At 39.1% G+C, this 21,413-nt stretch overlaps 1 protein-coding gene across 1 annotated transcript in view; it reads right to left on the bottom strand.

Moving 5' to 3' along the window:
- The window catches only part of LOC136766688 (phospholipid-transporting ATPase ABCA1), a 287,811-nt gene that overhangs the window by 249,621 nt on the left and 16,777 nt on the right, over positions 1-21,413 (bottom strand). Inside the window, exons 3-5 of the mRNA XM_066720398.1 lie at positions 13,824-13,917; positions 8,637-8,778; positions 7,784-7,911 (exon numbers count right to left, since the gene is read on the bottom strand). Of these exons, the coding sequence (XP_066576495.1) occupies positions 7,784-7,911; positions 8,637-8,778; positions 13,824-13,917 (364 nt within the window). The remainder of the gene's footprint in view (positions 1-7,783; positions 7,912-8,636; positions 8,779-13,823; positions 13,918-21,413) is intronic.

Here is a 21,413-nt window from a genome sequence, read left to right as displayed (position 1 = left end):
GCAGCAGATCCTTTAAGTCCTGTAAGTTGCGAGGCGGGGCCTCCATGGATCGGACTTGTTTGTCCAGCACATCCCACAGATGCTCGATTGGACCGAGATCTGGGGAATTTGGAGGCCAAGTCAACACCTTGAACTCGTGATTCATCAGACCAGGCCACCTTCTTCCATTGCTATGTGGTCCAGTTCTGATGCTCACGTGCCCATTGTAGGCGCTTTCGGCAGTGGACAGGGGTCAGCATGGGCACCCTGACTGGTCTGCGGCTACGCAGCGACATACGCAACAAACTGTGTTCTGACACCTTTCTATCAGAACCAGCATTAACTTTTTCAGCAATTTGAGCTACAGTAGCTGGTCTGTTGGATCGAACAACACAGGCCAGCATTCGCTCCCCACGTGCAACAGTGAGCCTTGGCTGCCCTTGACCCTGTCGGCGGTTCACCGCTTTTCCTTCCTTGGACCACTTTTGATAGGTACTGACCACTGCAGACCGGGAACACCCAACAAGAGCTGCAGTTTTGGAGATGCTCTGACCCAGTCGCCTAGCCATCACAATTTAGCCCTTGTCAAAGTCGCTCAGATCCTAATATATCCCACCCACTGACAGGTGCCATGATAACGAGATTATCAGTGTTATTCACTTCACCTGTCAGTGGTCATAATGTTATGGCTGATTGGTGTACACTATACTGCACAAGCAATATATATATAACAAACAAACATATAACTGATGTATCAAGCATTGACTGAACTAGCAAGTCATCAGGATTAAATACTAAACTGAACTGCAAAGTACAAAGATGATCAAGGGCCAGTGCTGCCTTTTATCTATCCATCTGATTACTGACAGCTGGATGTTATTCAACAAGAAATGCATTTCTCATTCAGTCAGAGTAATGAAACCAGATTAAAACTTGCATCAAATAATCACACAAATCCTCCAGAACCATTCAACTTCCATTTTAGACAAAGAAAGACAACACTTTGTTGATGTTCAGTTCAATCATTGCATAACATTTAAAAAAATATATAATTCAAATACTGAAAAACTGCAAAAATAATATAAAACAAGCTGCATGAACAAATGTCTCCAGAGCTAACCACATTACTTTAAACAAGTCATTACTGATAAACTGATAAAGTTAATGTCATATTCATATTTAATTAAGACTAATTAAAATAGTTTTTTTTTAATAATACATATTCAGTTTTGTTATATATATTAACAAAATTATAGAATATCCCCATTAAAATATTAAATTCTCATAGGTAGAGAACAATTAAAATCAATCTAACTCTGTACTACTCTTGTTTTGTAGAACTAGTGCTTCAGTTTCTGAGTAATCAATCATAAATATAATGACAAGGTCACACGGCATGGGTCATTTTTCTACTGGCTGAATAGGAAACACTGTCATTTGTAAAAAAAATAAAAAAAAACGTTATATTTTAAGAATATATACTTTCTGTCATTTTAGGGATAAGAACCAAAGGATGGTAGAAAGAAAATATGAAAACTGGTCACATGACACATTAACACTGCATCTTGTCAAAAATATGATGAGAAAATTCATGAACAGAAAGTAGATTTAATCACATGTGACTTGGGGGTAACATCTTATACATCTACAGGTGTGAGGTTTATTCGTACACAGTGAAACATCTCTCCTAGCAATACTGTAGCATTTCACAGGCTTAGATATGTCATCATATTGTATTTCATGAAAGTGTTTGTTCGTTAAATTCCACTTGTACTCTTGTTACATGAAGAAAAATGCTCCAAGAAACTGCTATCTTCGAGATGGCTTATTGGGTCAAAGGAGCAGAGTATGAGTTCTCTGTAACCCTTTTCTGTCATTTTTTTTGTTAAAAGTTAGGCCATAGGGGTCATAACACACAGCTGGGTAAGATGAAGATGAAGCTCTGCTCATTGTGGGTGGTTGTGTTGATCCAAATTTCTCAGTAAATGTGTGTTTTTGTCATCTTCCTGAGACTGTCTTGTAGAGTGGTTGAGTAGTAATAGATAAGAAACATGGCTATAAAAGAAGAAAACATATATGCCTGCTTGGTTTGAAGGGGTTGGATTTTTGCTGGTTTTCAGTTGATATCTGCAATAGCATAGCGACAAGATCAAGTCCCTGCTCCCTTTGAAAAGCATTCAATCTTCTCTGCAACATCTGAAACACCCTCAATAGAAGCAGTAACATGAGCTCAAGAAGCAATTTTAACATTGTAGTTCAGTCACTGTGAAGATGGTCATATGATACCAACACTGACACCAGGAAAAAGAAAGAAAGGGAGATGTCGGTGCCAAACTGTTGTCACAAGTGGTTGGAAGAAAATGTCACATGTCAGAATATTAGGAACTATTCCCACTGTAATAAATCCCCTATGTAAAATATCAGTGTAATACACAAATAAAGCTAGATTGAGAATATATCACAGCATTCTAAAAGTCTTTGTTTCTGCCTCTAACATTTACAAAAGGAAGATGAAAAAATAGAGTTTCTTTGACATTCGTTTTTTTCAGTTATGAATTACTTCAATATATCTTTCAATATATAGGCCTAAGTTATGGAATGCTTTTAACCTTTTGCCATAATTAATGTAATGAACGTAATTATTGTATAATAGGCCATAGCTGATGTGTTAGTCAAAGGTTCACTGAAGTGGTGAGATCAACATTTAGAAGTTTTCAACTAAAGTGAATTTTGAATGGCCTTGTGTTAGATATATTAAAGCATCTTCACCACTCTGCAACATATCTAGGAAGTTATGAAGTTATTTCTTGTATTGAATCTGATTCTCCGCTGCTAGTGGCTTCTTTTCAGCCCTGATGAACACTCAAGTTGAACTCATGTTTTTATTAATAAACTATGAGCCTAGAAAGGAACAAAACCTTTTTCAATTAACTCACGAGTCAAAGCCTTTCATAATAGTGCCTGTGGCAGGAAGACTGAATCCCTTGTTTTAATATGAAACAGAGTTCCCGTGAGCATGATGTTTAATTGACTGACTTCTAGCATAAAAATGCTAGAAATACAGACCCTAATTGGTCCTGAAATCAGTGGGTTATCTACCCAGCACAGAGATGCATTAATAAAGGTTTGCAGACTCTTCAATGAACAAAAGGGAACACTTATATAAGAGTTGTACAATACAAGTTGGAAGCAATGCCATTGCATAAGACTAATATGATTACATAATTTCACAGGTCTTTTGAGTTGTTTTTATTGATATTATTTATTTAATCTATGTACTATTTGAGAAAGATCCATTCATATTTTTAATTAGGACTTTAGAACAGTTGGACTTGTATGGTACTGGTGTACACATATTTTGCTGATGATACTCCAAAAAATAAAAGCAAATGATTAAATGTAGTTTTGGGAAAATAATATGTAATTGAAAATATTAATAAGAATCAAGATCATCATCCCACTTCCTGATATTCCTATTTATCTCCTTTGCATAATGACCTTTATGAGTTTCTTAACACAGACACCTCTTCCATTAATTATTTTTAGCACAGATATTTGGATATATTTAATCTTGTATATTAGGAGTACATGACCTTAAAATGCAAATTTGTATCATGAGTTGTCAGGTTTCAATAACATAAGAGCTTTTTTGACTATTTGTAAATTAGGTTCCACATGAATATCATCATGCTAAACAAGCCTTATGAGGTACTGCAAACAATGAAGATAAACGATCTGCCAGTCCGTAATGCAAATTACTTTATAAATAATCAGGTGCTTTTGTTTCAGGGTTCTCAGAATACTAACAAATATGCAACTAGTAGGCCTAATCATCATTTATTTTTCTTAGTTTTAACAAACAGAATATGATATAGATAAATGTGAACGGCTTAATAATGAGCTACCAAAGTCTCTCAAAATAATAAAAGAGTAAACTGATTTCCAATTAACCATTTGTATCATGGTATAGTCATAAAACACCAAGTTAAATGCATGGGTATATAACATAGCATCTCCATTTGATACATCATAACTGCAGAAGCATAACCATTATAAATAATATATTTTTTGACAGAAAATGTGCTTATTTTTTAGGAAACATTTAGGTCATGGACGACCTAATGGTTATGAGATAAAGAGTGGCCCTAGGTTGTTCTATACAGATAGCTGGCCTATAAGTAAATAAATAAGTATTTAAGTTAAACAAATTGAACTGTTGAGCTATTCAGATACATGCACTGAATAAATAAAAGGTAAATAACACCCAAAGGGACTATAGGAATGATTGCATCATGTACCAGATAAAGCAGGGATGTCCAACCCCTTCTGTTTGCTACATCTGACCCAGCACATGGGCTCACTTCCTCTTTTACTGAAACCACCCCATGGGGCCCCTGCACTCAACCAAAAAAAGAAGCACAGGAGCAAGGCTAACTAGCCTAGGCTCCATCGAACAATATTGAAAGGATAGGCCAAGCTCAATGACCCGCAACAGAGAGTGGGGCGATTACTAGGCCTGAGACAAACATGTAAGGCAGACGGGAGTCAGAAACTGACATTCAACCGCCAACCATGGTAAAGCAGAAGGCAGGAGCAAGTGCCAACCAGGTTACAACCAGCACCGGATTCCCTATAGTTGGGCCCTCTACCTCAGACTGTAAAAATGAATTAAAATATGTGAGGAGGCCCAGCTCACAGCAGCACAAATAAGGGGCCCCTTGGAACAGGGCCCTGGATGAAGCCACAACTCAAGTAGAGTGCAACACCAGATGCTAGGGCACTGGGAGGTTTGCAAGTTGTAGGCCATCACAATAGCGTCCACAATCCAATGGACCAGACAATCTTTGAAAACAGCCTGCCCCAACATCTGCACACCATAACACACAAACAGTTGATCCATGTGACAGACACCCTTAGTGCAGGTATGTAGGACCACAGTGCCCGAACTGGGCAAAGCAAGTGTAAACAGCTCTACTCATCCAATGAGAAAGGAGGAGGATGAAACATCAGCTACTCCACCTGTTGACATGGAAGGGGAGAGAATTTTCAGGAGAAACACAAGGTTCAGCCTAAGCATAATATGCCAGGAAATGGGCTCCAGGTGACTCACCATCTTTACAGACATGACAACCTGCTGAACCGGCTCCAAATGCACTGCACCAACTGGGGGTAATGGCACCACAGTAAGGCCAGGGGACTTCCTCTAGACAGCAGTTGCTGTGTTGAACATGCCCAGAAGGTGAACAGCCTTGACTGAATGGAGCCGAGGCTGCTCCCACAGAAAAAGTCTATGGGCCAGACGATTGAGCGTTCGTGACTGCAGACCACCCTGCCTGTTGATATAGGCCAGAGCTCAGGGGTTGTCTGTCCGAATTAGTATATGCCTGTACCGTAGGGCTGGCAGGAAGTGCTGGAGGCCCAATTACACAGTTCAGAGCTCTAAGTTGTTGATGTGGGGAGCACTGCAAGGCCCCATCCACAGCTGTGGAACTCTGCAGCAATTGGAAATGGCACCCATCTTCGAGATGTCTGTCGTCACAATGATAGATTGTCCCGAGATCCACCCCGAGGGTCAGATCTGAGAATCACACCTGCAGCGGCCACAACACTGCCCAAGTGGAGATACTTCATATTTGGTGGTATAAACACAGTAGTTTAAGTGTCCACAAGTCACCATAGATTCCAATCACCTGGTCTGGTAGAGAGCGTGATGCGTGACACCTTTCTAACAGCAGTTCAAGAACCTCTAAGCCAAGATAGGGCACCAGGGACTAAATGGAATAAAACTCCTTCATTTAGCAAACTGCTCCCTGCAGCGCACCGGGGTGGGAGTGAAGACTAGCATTCTCCACATGCCCTTGAGTTCCAGCAGGAAACCTGGCAGCATGGGGAGAGAGCTGTAGCCATTGAAGATGAGGGGGAAACCGAGGGACCCCAAGTTCTCCATGGCACACTGGGTCAGATGTAGCAAGCAGAAGGGGAGGGACTTACTTGCTTTAATTACAGCGCACAGGGGCCTATCTGCTGCTCCAATATAAAATTAATCACATTCCCATAGTCCCTTTGAGTGTAATTCTCAACTTGAAAGATAACCGTTACCAAACATAGAATGGACTTTATCAAAAAGGACAAATCTCTCTGTCCCTTACACTTGACTGGTTACTCATCAATTATGAACAAAAAAATGAATACAAATTGAAGAACTGCATTTCTTTCCCTGTGCGTCTGTGTAAACAAGGTCACTGTCTCGCAGCCTTGCTGTGCTATGGTACTGTGCCATAGTGCAACCCTGATACTCAGAGGAACAGAGTCTGATAAGAACCAATTTTCTCTAGCAATTTGGACTTGAAATATCCAACAAGCCCCACTTACATAAACATTACATATGTGGCAGACCATCTATTCACTGCAGTGCGTGGTTCGGGCACTGCAGTTGGGATACAGAGACTGCAGTGTGATTGGAAGTGCCTAAGTTTGCAATCCGGAGTAAAATTATTAGCAGTCTGTGTGCCAGGGCGACAGGTGTATTGTCCATTGCTAACTGTCCACGCCACCAAGGTGCAGCCACCAGGCCTTTGAGGATGTGCCCAGGGATGACAAGGTCTCCAAGGACCAGCATGTCATTCACCTGCAAACACACTGTTGGTTTCGCAGGGCATGTCAGTGGTCCAAACCTATATGTAGGCATTTGGCACATGTGAGGCATTGTTGACACCAGTAAGCCACGTCTCGGCCCACCCCTGGCCACCACCACAGACCGGCGAGTTGCCTCATATGCCTCACATGCACCAAATATGTAATGTTTAATATAAGGGGGGCTTATTGGATGTATCAAGCCCACATTGCTGGAAAAAACTGGTTCTTATCAGACTGTTCCTCTGGGTATCAGGGTTGCACTATGGCACAGTACCATAGCACAGCAAGGCCGCCAGACAGTGACCTTGTTTACACAAACACACAGGGAAAGAAATGCAGTTCACAAATAAATTAAATAATAATAAAAAGTGTTTATTTCAACGCATTTAAAAAAAGCTGGAACCAAGCAAGACCTAACAAAAGGAAATATTTGCAATTAACTGGGAATTTGTGACTGGGAAATAAATTGGAGTGGCAAGGTCTCTGAAGTAAACCGGTTGAGGGATTTTGTTATCAGTAAAGGGATCTACTTTGGATGTGTATGAAAAAATAACAACTTTCCAATACTCCTGTTCAGCTGAATCAGTCCCTTTAGATTGTGTCAGGTGATTTATGTTTTACACCACCGAATGTTGTTGCAAAGAGCCTGCTACATTGGAATGTATTTAGTCCAAGGGGAATCTAGAATTTTAATGCTATTTTTTATGAATAAGATTGGGCAGGCAGGCTTTATTAGGCTTAAATCTTAATGGAAAAAGGTATAGTGGTAAATTAAATATGAAATGAACCATGTCATTGGGACTGTGCTACAGCTTCAAAGTGATGACTTTCAAAATTCTTAAAACATTCTAATACCACCGACACTGGGCTGGGCCAAATCAAAACTGTGACCCACCTGTGCATCTCAAAGCATAAACCTGTACCCTATCACAGTTTATTTTATAGTCAGAAGCCACTTTCTACTATTGATGAATGAAGACAACAACTAGGGATTATTGGAAAGGTCAGTGTGGTCTAGGTTTTGGTGTAGGCTAATGCGTTAGAAATCGATCTAGTTTTGTTTATTCTTGCAAATCAGGTTGTAAAGCAAAATTGGGTAATGGACGTTCCACAAAACACTAAACATGTTTAAAACTTAGTATTTTAATGTCTAGTTAAATTACCGTACCGTTTTCAGGATTGGAATTCTGGAGGATTTTAAGCCACTCTTTCACATCACTGGAAAGACGCTGGTATTTGGTAAGACTGGATGTGTTTGAAACCAGACTCTGAAGCTCCACCATTACTCCAGTAAGCCTAAATATAAATTGTTTGGTTGTGAATGAATATCCCCACCTCTGCATTGTAATAACAGTGTAATTGCATTTATTGTCATAATGGTAAAGGTATAGGTAAATCTTGTAGGACAAAGGAGGACAACAGGTTTTGAATCCTAGCAGATGAAATATAGGTAGGAAAATGTGCTAATTTCAGCTGAAGAGAATTAAGCATTCTGGACGATAAATGTGTATATACTAAAATAAAGCCAATGTATTTATAATGTTCCCCAGTGCATATCCAAAAGGATTTTATATAATCATACTAATAAGCAGAGGATGCCACAATGTGGAAAAATATTAAAATCATAAAGAATTTATTGTATGAATACACATTCCCTAATACACAGTATAATTGATAGTGTAAGTACACACGTCAGCTAAAACACCATATGTATAAATTTTTTAATCCAAAAACAAAATAACCAACTTAGTAAAAAAAATATCTTGCATGTGTGTGAATCCCCCACATTGTGTAAACATACCAGTTTTCGTAAGACCAAAGAAGGTCAAAAATAACAAACTATGTTTAATCATGTGATGTTTTTGTAATACAAGGGCATAAAGCCTAGATTTAAAAACATGTAGTCATGGAGATTAAAAATGTAGTATGAAACAGTGCTGGGTTAGTCTGAATAAGCCTTTAAATATAATTTCTATACTTAAAATGTTCTATAAAATGTTCTGCCTTTAAAGCACACTTACACTGATGAATTAAAGTTGTTGACTTGGCCTGGTGTTTCTCCTTCAGTTGGATGATTTAAACACGGGTTGTTAATGTTGCATACCATTCCTTGTAACCATGGCAGAATACCAGCAGAGGGCATGGCCTTATTAGGATAATGACCTGAAATATAAAATAATGATGGCAGGTTTAACAGCAAACACTTAGCATCTGCAATTCTAGCCTCTTGTTTTTAATTATTAAGCATTTACTGATGCAATGTCCTCCTACCATTTTCTATTCAGAGATACTTGTCTCCCCTATTTTTTCACTCATGAAAATTAAAGGGCAGAGATGTGAATGTTTCAGCCCCAAGTCTTTCAGTGTATGTCACAGGCATTTAAACAGTTAAGGGATGATATCATTTCCATTTTACTTTGTTAATTAGTATTATTTATTGTGTATGTATTTATTACTGCTTTATCAATTAATTATAATTAGCTGCATAGCCTGTAAAGGCCCCTTTGAGAGTTATAAGAATTTTTACATTAGCAGTGGCCTGACAACTGAATAGACTCCTCTGATTTATCACTTAGGGTCTTGTAACTGGCAATAGGAGACACACACATACACACACACCCACACAAAAAAAAAATCATCTTCACAATCCATATTCATTAGCTTGTGTTGCCATCTACCAAGTTTAATTTGAAAGGTTAAAATTAGGTATTGAGGAAGTGTGCAGTAACTGTTCCACCTTCTTGTTTGACTGACTTAGCATTTTCAACTGAGTTTATTTTGAAAAGGGGTGAATAAAGAAGTCTCACATGTAAAACTTAGGGGTAATTGTTTTGCACAATCATATTTCAAAAATATTCAAAACCATTTGTAAAATAAATATTCATAGTAAAAGCAGCCTAATAAATACATGCATACATACAGCTAACAGGAAAAAAAGTTTGGCATAAAAGACGAGTATACTTTCTGGCTAGAGCAGCATCTTTATGTGAGACGTTTCATACAAACCAACCTGCAGATTGAATATTCTTCAAAATGCTATGTATAACAGTCATTTCAATACATATCATGTCATATATATGTTCTCAGATGTGCGAGACTCATGTTGAGCTCTGGGATCACTGTGCTGGGGGTCTGATGTTGTGTGGAAGATTATCAGCATCCTACAGTGATTCCTTATCGACTGATTTGGGAACCACATCGCTATTAGTAGTAGAGCTGATATCCTCATGTGTCACGGGTTTGTTGTGTATTTGTTGTACATCCTACAGAGCAGGGTTTTCAAACCAGTCCTAGAGAACCCCCTGCCCTGCTGGTTTTTGTTCCAACCAAGGTCTTAACTGCTTAATTGAATACTTATTTGATCTAACAAAGCAATAAACCATTAAATTAAGCAATTAAGACCTTGGTTGGAACAAAAACCAGCAGGGCAGGGGGTACTCCAGGACCGGTTTGAAAACCACTGCTACAGAGGATACCAAGCATGGTAGCATGCCTTTCATTTGCCATCGTGGAAATTCAGGGTTCCCACGGAAATCAGATTTTTTTTTCTATGAAAAACAAAAATGCTGGAAAGTTGGAAATGTACAGTGAGGGAAAAGAGTATTTGATCCCCTACTGATTTTGTACGTTTGCCCACTGACAAAAAAATGATCAGTCTATAATTTTAATGGTAGGTGTATTTTAACAGTGAGAGACAGAATAACAACAAAAAAATCCAGAAAAACACATTTCAAAAAAGTTATACATTGATTTGCATGTTAATGAGGGAAATAAGTATTTGATCCCCTATCAATCAACAAGATTTCTGCCTCCCAGGTGTCTTTTACACAGGTAACGAACTGAGATTAGGAGCACTCTCTTAAAGGGAGTGCTCCCAATCTCAGCTCGTTACCTGTATAAAAGACACCTGTCCACAGAAGCAATCAATCAATCAGATTCCAAACTCTCCACCATGGCCAAGACCAAAGAGCTGTCCAAGGATGTCAAGGACAAGATTGTAGATCTACACAAGGCTGGAATGGGCTACAAGACCATCGCCAAGCAGCTTGGTGAGAAGGTGACAACAGTTGGTGCGATTATTCGCAAATGGAAGAAACACAAAATAACTGTCAGTCTCCCTCGGTCTGGGGCTCCATGCAAGATCTCACCTCGTGGAGTTTCAATGATCATGAGAACGGTGAGGAATCAGCCCAGAACTACACGGGAGGATCTTGTTAATGATCTCAAGGCAGCTGGGACCACAGTCACCAAGAAAACAATTGGTAACACACTACGCTGTGAAGGACTGAAATCCTGCAGCGCCCGCAAGGTCCCCCTGCTCAAGAAAGCACATGTACAGGCCCGTCTGAAGTTTACCAATGAACATCTGAATGATTCAGAGGAGAACTGGATGAAAGTGTTGTGGTCAGATGAGACCAAAATCAAGCTCTTTGGCATCAACTCAACTCACCATGTTTGGAGGAGGAGGAATGACCCCAAGAACACCATCCCCACCGTCAAACATGGAGGTGGAAACATTATGCTTTGGGGGTGTTTTTCTGCTAAGGGGACAGGACAACTGCACCGCATCAAAGGGACGATGGACGGGGCCATGTACCGTCAAATCTTGTGCGAGAACCTCCTTCCCTCAGCCAGGGCATTGAAAATGGGTCATGGATGGGTATTCCAGTATGACAATGACCCAAAACACACAGCCAAGGCAACAAAGGAGTGGCTCAAGAAGAAGCACATTAAGGTCTTGGAGTGGCCTAGCCAGTCTCCAGACCTTAATCCCATAGAAAATCTGTGGAGGGAGCTGAAGGTTCGAGTTGCCAAACGTCAGCCTCGAAACCTTAATGACTTGGAGAGGATCTGCAAAGAGGAGTGGGACAAAATCCCTCCTGAGATGTGTGCAAACCTGGTGGCCAACTACAAGAAACATCTGACCTCTGTGATTGCCAACAAGGGTTTTGCCACCAAGTACTAAGTCGAAGGGGTCAAATACTTATTTCCCTCATTAACATGCAAATCAATTTATAACTTTTTTGAAATGCGTTTTTCAGGATTTTTTTGTTGTTATTCTGTCTCTCACTGTTAAAATACACCTACCATTAAAACTATAGACTGATCATTTCTTTGTCAGTGGGCAAATGTACAAAATCAGCAGGGGATCAAATACTTTTTCCCCCCAATGTAAATAAAGAGTACACAAAGATGTAAATGCAAAATGAAACCTAGTACTATCTAATCAATGCATATGTAGTATAAATGTTAATTACAGTAGAAACTATACAAAACAACATTAACAGTCTGTATTTTAGCAGTAATTCTGAATTGACTTGAAAACAAACTACTATACATCAGTTTAATTAATAAACATACATTCAAACATGATATGTTATGACATACAAATAATTTTCACCAATAAATTACATGATTGTTGTGTTTGAGGAGTTTGGATTTTACTGATTTATACCCATTTTAAAACACAATATTATTTTCAGTTTCTTATCGGTAATAATTTTTTTATGAAAAACTACTTCACAAGCTTGTTTGATATTAAGACATTATCTTGTCTGCTCTCACATTGAAGCTGTACTGTAGTGTACCACTCACACAGATGCTTGCTGGAGGTCATGCGTTTAATATCGCGCTATATGATTGGCTCACACACGGAGGTTGGTCAGCATTGTGGCATTGAGGACAGGGCTGGCGCTGACAGAATAAAGCAGCACGTAGAAAGCAAACGGCACAAGAAACTCAGCTAAAATGAGCTTTGGGATAAAAAGTGTATATTGGTAACTTTTGTAGAATTTGTTTGTGGTTTTGAAACAACAAGCAAACCCCTGTGTCTGCTGTTCTCAACACATGAGAGCTGAAAATGACAGGAAATGTCTAATTAATCACTTCATTTGTTCAATTACAGGTTTGCTTAAATAAGTGAGAGCTGAAAGCACAGGTGAGCGAACATTAGAAAAGACAGTGGTTTGTCAGGACCTGGGTTGAGAAACACTGCCTACATTAAATGCTCAAACTTTATGAAGTGTCCGTTGCATTTCAATGAAGTATGATGTATGATATGCATATTTATTTCAAATCAAGTTAATAATAACAATACATATTGTTCTATTCAACAAATTAAATTTGATTATTTCAAAACCACTGATGCAGGCTATAGTAAAACCTTTTTTTTGTTCACCTTATTAAACCCGATATTTTCTTTGCACAGCTTTTCACCGAGTTCTAGTGTTTGTTTTGTTTTTTGTTTTGTCGTTTCCTAAATAAAAACCCAAAACACGGAACACTATGTGTATGATAATGAGAAAACAACAATTAAAACAGCATTTCAACTTTATTTCACAAAAACAACATTTCGATCTACAAGAGATCTTCATCATCATATCCTGATGCTAAAAACCTGTGAAGCATGGGTTACATGAATACATTTTATCTGTGCATTGGAGCTGTGGTAAGTGTGCAGGTATTTCTTTCTTTTTACTTTATATGGATTTTTTTGTACCCTGCACCTACTAAGTAAGTTGGATGTGCCTGTGATTAACTTTTACTATTAACTTTATTTCACATAAAAGGGCGATCATCATTCTGTCAGATCCTGACCAATTTAGTCACGATATACATGAGCATCCACTGTATTGATTTCTCATATCATATCTACAGCAGCTGGACGTGGCTCTCCAATAGAGCCTCTTTGATCCCATAGTTACAGCTGGGTCAACTTTTTATAGGCATGAGGCTATGCTGCCAGGGCTGTCTTACTGATAACGGTGACACAAACCCATTACTGATTTACTTTTGAAAAGGACTTGTTACCCTCATGTGAACACTTTGAACCAAGAATTCAGACAGTAACTGCCGAATGTTTCTCTCTCCAAAATGAAAACGACAATGTCTTTCTAAACTGAATTAATGTAACTCAATCACATATTCTTTTGTTTGTTGGACTTTGACATAGAAGCTGAATATATGAATATTTGCTTGTGTCACTTCTTGTCTGCTTGTGTGTGTGTTCTGGTTATTTTCTGAGTTTCCAATATTTGTGTTATTAGGTTGGTTGCCTTGTATTGCTATTCTTTTGTGAATTAAAATGACAAGTTAACCTAATAAAACAATAAGTACATAGACACAAACAATAAAATGCAATGTTTCTTTCTTTGTTGCTGAAGTACACATACACAAAATTGATTAATTATACACTTTTTCATACTTACACTGGTCTTGGTTGACAGGTTGATTAGTTGATCGAACCCAGACAAGAATGAAAAATAGGAAGAGGGGCCATACTAGCTCAACTAGCAATCTGATCTGAAAGATAAAAAGTACACATTTATTATTGTAGTGTCAGAAGGATTAAAATATATTTTCTGGTACATAACCAGTTTTTATGGAAAAGAATCAAGCGGTGAAAGTGCTCCATTTTAGTTTAATGGCTTGGCATTTAATTTCCTTCCTTGATGGTTCCTGTGGAGCTTTGTGAAGTAAGTCTATATATGCCTTGCCCTCAAAAGCCAGCTGTCACTGTGTGGATCAGTCTTGTAGGGCTGTTTCAAGCAGACCGCCATCGAAGGGCAAAAATGTTTGCCACAATATAACGGGCACTGACAAGTTTGTTTTATAATGATTCAATTAATTCGTCTAACATCATTATTAAACATACCTCTATCTCCACCCATGCACGTTTGCAGCGATTAGTTTGTGGCCCAAAAAATACTCCCACAGAAAAGGACAGGTTAAATCCCAAATACTCCAGTCAACAGGGGGGAAACGCTCCCATTTCAACGTGTAGACTCATATTTCACGTGTAAATGCAACTGAGAAAATCGTATATAGCCTTAAATTAGCGCATTATAAAAGTGTAAGATAACTGATCGATGTATTGTGGGTTTCAGCTAAAGGACGTGTCATGGTTAGCAACGAGTTTCCTGTTAATGGCAATGCGGAAAGCTTTGTTTTTTCCTATTATCATTATGCTCTCTGTATGAATTGTTGTGGGTCTGGTGTGCACTTTTCAATACTACTATCCATCGTGTTGTAATGCTAACTTCATGAAACATTTATACTCACGGATTGCTAGCTCAATCAGTACCATGACAAAACAGTAAAACAAACGATTAGCCACTACGCTGCGCACGTGAAGCACGCTTTCTGGGATAACGTCACATTTGGCATGACGTCGGGTCAACAGCAGCCCGACTATGGCAGTGTTGCCAGATCAATTTCGGTTTCAAATCCATTCATATTTACTTTTTTTAAAATGTAGTTTTTCTCTGATGCTAAAACACTTGAAAATATGTTGTATTGTTTTATAAATGCACGTTTAAAAGACCCACCTGTACATTGCGTTTGATATGAACTTCTGATTGAAAGATAATGAGATGCTAGCCTTCCTCCTTTGATTGATTCACTACCCCTATTTTACCTTTTGTGATAAAACCATGACAAATTGATTATTGCACAGTATGGCGAGTTCAACTTTGAAAATTGCTTTTATGTGTGTGTGTGTGTGTGTGTGTGTGTGTGTGTGTGTGTGTGTGTGTGTTAAATCAGCACAGTGAGCTGTTCCAGCAAGATACATGCCATGGTGCATTTGTCAAATACTATTAGCACTGTATGCATGTCTGACAAAATAATGCATACAAATATTGATATTTCTTATATTCCATATTGAAAATCTGTCTAGTCACATCTTGGAATTAAGGAGTCATTTGGGAACTGTACTCTGCATTGCATGGCACTCTTTAGACCAGTGGTTCTCAACCCTGGTCCTGGAGAACCCCTACCCTGCTGGTTGTTGTTCCAACCGAGATCTCAGTTACTTAATTGAACCCTTAATTGAACTAATACTTTCTGAAATCAGAGCCTTTTAATTATTTTAAACAGTAGAGGTTCAACGTTAAGTATAAAACTGTATATGTAACTTATTTTCTTAAACATCCAACTTTTATCAGTTACACAATTTTTTCATAGTAAAATGTAAGCAAATTATTAGTTCCATTAAGGTTCAATTAAGTAATTGAGAGCTCTGGTGGAACAAAAACCAGCAGGGTAGGGGGTCTTACAGGACCAGGGTTGAGAACCACTGCTTTTAGACACGCTCTGAATTAATTCAGTTTAATAGTAGCTTTCACAACCTCTGCCTTTGTGAGACAGAGGCCATGTTTAAATAATAGAATTACAAATCGACCTCCTTCCTGTGCTATAGTTAAGACTTGTGTCATACAAAATACATGTTTAATTAGGTATAACTTTACTATGTACTTCACTCCTTATAATGTTCATATTAATTAAAAGTTGAGTTTCTGTTTCATGTCTAGAGTAGATATGTCTATAACAGAAGCATCACAAAACAAACCTCAGGCAAATTCGTGCTTTATAATCATATGAATAGTTATATTACTAATAATGTTAATTTTTATGTTTGCATTATACAGAATATGTGTACATATGATCACACATTCCAGAAAAGATAACAACATAGCATCAAACTTAAGAAATTTGAAAGACTATCTATAGTAATAAATCAGAAAGTAAGACATAGAAAAGCAAAACTCACTGGCATTTCTAAAGATAAGAACCTCCAACTAAATACTTGACAACCAGCTGTCTGGTTAAAAAAGTAAACATTATTAGACCAGAAAAGGAAATCAAGTGTGAACCCAGCATATGTTCTGGGCTTGCAGATGTACTGAAAAAAATTGTGTAAAGAAGATAAATACAGAGAAGTCTATATCTAAACTGTGTCATATAGAGTATATAAATATATTTATATATAATATGTAATATGAAGCAACTGGTCTTCATCTAACTTTAGATTTTTAAAAAATCCAGTGGAGCAATTGACACATATTAACTTTTCAACATAGTTATTTAATCTCTAACCTCTCTACTAGTTGGCAAAAGCTGCATTGAAAAGTAATGTATATTGTTTTAATTTCACTTCTGTAATTTTTAGAAACAAGATATAAAATCAATGTCTTTCAAATCCTGGGCTTGAGGCAATGCACCAATCCTGAACCCCTCCTTAATGTCTTGGGTATGTTTTTGCTGGAAGAGGGGTTAGTCAAATGTCTCAAGCCCATGTCAATATAACCTCCAGCAGGGTTATGAAAGGTTGAATGCAGCAGACAACACGCCTCACTTGCTCTCTTGTATGCCCAAAGCTCTTGCTCTCTGATGCTTATGTTATTGAGTCAGCTTAGTCAGCTAGTAATCAGGGTGTATTCATTTTTATAGACACTCCTCCTATTTATTATTCTGTCTCCTTCAGTTCCAACTACAGTATATTATCTGTCAATCTCAAGCATTTTTCTCCCAAAACACCAGAGAAAAGAGAGCAGAGGATGGAAGACAGGTGACTTTTCTCACTGGGTCATCTCTTACCTTTCAGCAGTCTGTAAGCCACAGAACATTACTTTGACCTTTATTTCTCCTATCCCCTCTAAACCACTGTCATAATGCTAACCATAAACTTTTCACAGTCTTACTCCACAATTTGCGAAAGAGTGTCAGACTCACCTGACCTCATTTACATACCTTGGTTCAGTAGGTTTAAAATACACATTTTAAAGCTGAAGGTATTTCATTACATATATATATACACACCCACACACATTATATATATATATATATATATATATATATATATATATAGAGAGAGAGAGAGAGAGAGATTCATAAATACTGGAATGCCCTGCGTGGGGTGATCCACAAAGGTAAATTTATATACACTTTTTCTAATACCGCCGGAAGGCTGGCACAGAGTACAGCTTTACCTCCAGAGAGCCATGTCTGTGACTTTCAACCCAGATTCCTGGACACACCTGTCCCACACCCAGCACACTATTGTATATGTACAGTGAGGGAAAAAAGTATTTGATCCCCTGCTGATTTTGTACGTTTGCCCACTGACAAATAAATGATCAGTCTATAATTTTAATGGTAGGTGTATTTTAACAGTGAGAGACAGAATAACTACAAAAAAATCCAGAAAAACACATTTCAAAAAAGTTATACATTGATTTGTATGTTAATGAGGGAAATAAGTATTTGACCCCTTCGACTTAGTACTTGGTGGCAAAACCCTTGTTGGCAATCACAGAGGTCAGACGTTTCTTGTAGTTGGCCACCAGGTTTGCACACATCTCAGGAGGGATTTTGTCCCACTCCTCTTTGCAGATCCTCTCCAAGTCATTAAGGTTTCGAGGCTGACGTTTGGCAACTCGAACCTTCAGCTCCCTCCACAGATTTTCTATGGGATTAAGGTCTGGAGACTGGCTAGGCCACTCCAGGACCTTAATGTGCTTCTTCTTGAGCCACTCCTTTGTTGCCTTGGCTGTGTGTTTTGGGTCATTGTCATGCTGGAATACCCATCCACGACCCATTTTCAATGCCCTGGCTGAGGGAAGGAGGTTCTCACCCAAGATTTGATGGTACATGGCCCCGTCCATCGTCCCTTTGATGCGGTGCAGTTGTCCTGTCCCCTTAGCAGAAAAACACCCCCAAAGCATAATGTTTCCACCTCCATGTTTGACGGTGGGGATGGTGTTCTTGGGGTCATTCCTCCTCCTCCAAACATGAGTTGAGTTGATGCCAAAGAGCTTGATTTTGGTCTCATCTGACCACAACACTTTCACCCAGTTCTCCTCTGAATCATTCAGATGTTCATTGGCTAACTTCAGACAGGCCTGTACATGTGCTTTCTTGAGCAGGGGGACCTTGCGGGTGCTGCAGGATTTCAGTCCTTCACGGCGTAGTGTGTTACCAATTGTTTTCTTGGTGACTATGGTCCCAGCTGCCTTGAGATCATTAACAAGATCCTCCCGTGTAGTTCTGGGCTGATTCCTCACCGTTCTCATGATCATTGAAACTCCACGAGGTGAGATCTTGCATGGAGCCCCAGACCGAGGGAGACTGACAGTTATTTTGTGTTTCTTCCATTTGCGAATAATCGCACCAACTGTTGTCACCTTCTCACCAAGCTTCTTGGCGATGGTTTTGTAGCCCATTCCAGCCTTGTGTAGGTCTACAGTCTTGTCCCTGACATCCTTGGACAGCTCTTTGGTCTTGGCCATGGTGGAGAGTTTGGAATCTGATTGATTGATTGCCTCTGTGGACAGATGTCTTTTATACAGGTAACGAGCTGAGATTAGGAGCACTCCCTTTAAGAGAGTGGTCCTAATCTCAGCTCGTTACCTGTTTAAAAGACAACTGGGAGCCAGAAATCTTGCTGATTGATAGGGGATCAAATACTTATTTCCCTTATTAACATGCAAATCAATTTATAACTTTTTTGAAATGCATTTTTCCGGATTTTTTTGTAGTTATTCTGTCTCTCACTGTTAAAATACACCTACCATTAAAATTATAGACTCATCATTCCTTTGTCAGTGGGCAAACGTACAAAATCAGCAGGGGATCAAATACTTTTTTCCCTCACTGTATATATATATATATATATATATATATATATGTGTGTGTGTGTGTGTAAAATGCCTATAGAATGTCTCCACCCCTTGAACTCTTGAAGTTTAGTGTAGAAAGGGTCTAGACAGGGTCTTGGTGGTGCCATACACCTTCCACTTCTTAATAATAGTCTTGACCATGCCCCTAGTGACATTCAAGGCATCTGATATATATTTTGAATACCCATCCTCTGATCTGTGCCTTTCAACTGCTTTCTTCTGGAGTTCTTTTTGAAAGCTCCTTGGTGTTCATGGTTGAGTCTTAGCTTTGAAATGCACTGCCTAGCAGAGGGAACCTACAGGGACTGCTGAATGTATCCTGAAATCATGTGAATCACTACAGTCAACACAGGTGGAGGCCACTTAACTTGGTGTGTGATTTTGAAGGAGATTGCTTACACCTGAGGTAATATAGGATTGCTATTACAAGGGGGGTAGACACTTATCCAACCAAGGTATTTCAGTTTTTATTTTCAATTCTTTGTCTACAAATGTCTGGTATATTTTTTCCAATTGGAAGTTGGTGTGTAGGATGTGTAGACAAATGAAGATATATATATATATATATATATATATATATATATATATATATATATATATAGAGAGAGAGAGAGAGAGAGAGAGAGAGAGAGAGAGAGAGAGACGGGCTCTGTAATAGGCGAGACCTCAGGAAATAGACTCAGGAACAGGGGATATAGTACACGACGTACAGGTTTATTATTAGTGCTATAGTGTATGAAAACAAAAACCAGACCCCAGCTCCATGTTGAGCCTAACTACATAGTGGAACAGATCCCTCTCTAAACATCAAGCTAATCAAATTCAGACACACAGCAAACAATATATATATATAAGTATATGTGTGTGTATATATATATACACCGATCAGCCATAATGTTATGACCACTGACAGGTGAAGTGAATAACATTGATAATCTCGTTATCATGGCACCTGTCAGTGGGTGGGATATATTAGGCAGCAAGTGAACATTTTGTCCTAAAAGTTGATGTGTTAGAAGCAGGAAAAATGGGCAAGTATAAGGATCTGAGCGACTTTGACAAGGGCTAAATTGTGATGGCTGGACGACTGGGTCAGAGCATCTCCAAAACTGCAGCTCTTGTGGGGTGTTCCCGGTCTACAGTGGTCAGTACCTATCAAAAGTGGTCCAAGGAAGGAAAAACAGTGAACCGGCGAAGGCACATTGTTGCATGTGGGGAGCGAAGGCTGGCCCGTGTGGTCCGATCCAACAGACGAGCTACTGTAGCTCAAATTGCTGAAAAAATGAATGCTGGTTCTGATAGAAAGGTGTCAGATCACACAGTGCATCGCAGTTTGTTGCGTATGGGGCTGTGTAGCCGCAGACCAGTCAGGGTGCCCATGCTGACCCCTGTCCACTGCTGAAAGCACCTACAATGGGCACAAGAGCATCAGAACTGTACCACGGAGCAATGGCAGAAGGTGGCCTGGTCTGATGAATCACGAGTTCAAGGTGTTGAATTGGCCTCCAAATTCCCCAGATCTCAGTCCAATCGAGCATCTGTGGGATGTCCTGGACTAACAAGTCCGATCCATGGAGGCCCCACCTCACAACTTACAGGACTTAAAGGATCTGCTGCTAATGTCTTGGTGCCAGATACCACAGCACACCTTCAGAGGTCTAGTGGAGTCCACGGGTCAGGGCTGTTTTGGCGGCAAACGGGGGACCTACACAATATTAGGCAGGTGGTCACAAGTTTGGGGGCAATTAGAAATGTCATTGTTTTCAAAAGAAAAGCAACTTTTATGTCCATTAAAATAACATTAAATTGATCAGAAATACAGTGTAGACATTGTTAATGTTTTAAATGACTATTGTAGCTGGAAACGGCTGATTTGTAATGGAATATCTACATAGGAGTACAGAGGCCCATTATCAGCAACCATCAGTCCTGTGTTCCAATCGCACGTTGTGTTTGCTAATCCAAGTTTATCATTTTAAAAGGCTAATTGATCATTAGAAAACCCTTTTGCAATTCTGTTAGCACAGCTGAAAACTATTGTGCTGATTAAAGAAGCAATAAAACTGGCCTTCTTTAGACTAGTTGAGTATCTGGTGCATCAGCAATTGTGGGTTCGATTACAGGATCAAAATGGCCAGAAACAAAGAACTTTCTTCTGAAACTCATCAGTCTATTCTTGTTCTGAGAAATTAAGGCTATTCCATGCGAGAACTTGCCAGGAAACTGAAGGTCTCGTACAACGCTGTGTACTACTCCCTTCACAGAACAGCGCAAACTGGCTCTAACCAGAATAGAAAGAGGAGTGGGAGGCCCCGGTGCACAACTTAGCAAGAGGACAAA

The sequence above is a fragment of the Amia ocellicauda genome, chromosome 13 (genome assembly GCF_036373705.1).
Source record: "Amia ocellicauda isolate fAmiCal2 chromosome 13, fAmiCal2.hap1, whole genome shotgun sequence".
NCBI lineage: Eukaryota > Metazoa > Chordata > Actinopteri > Amiiformes > Amiidae > Amia > Amia ocellicauda.
This window is presented reverse-complemented; position numbering and strand designations above follow the sequence as displayed.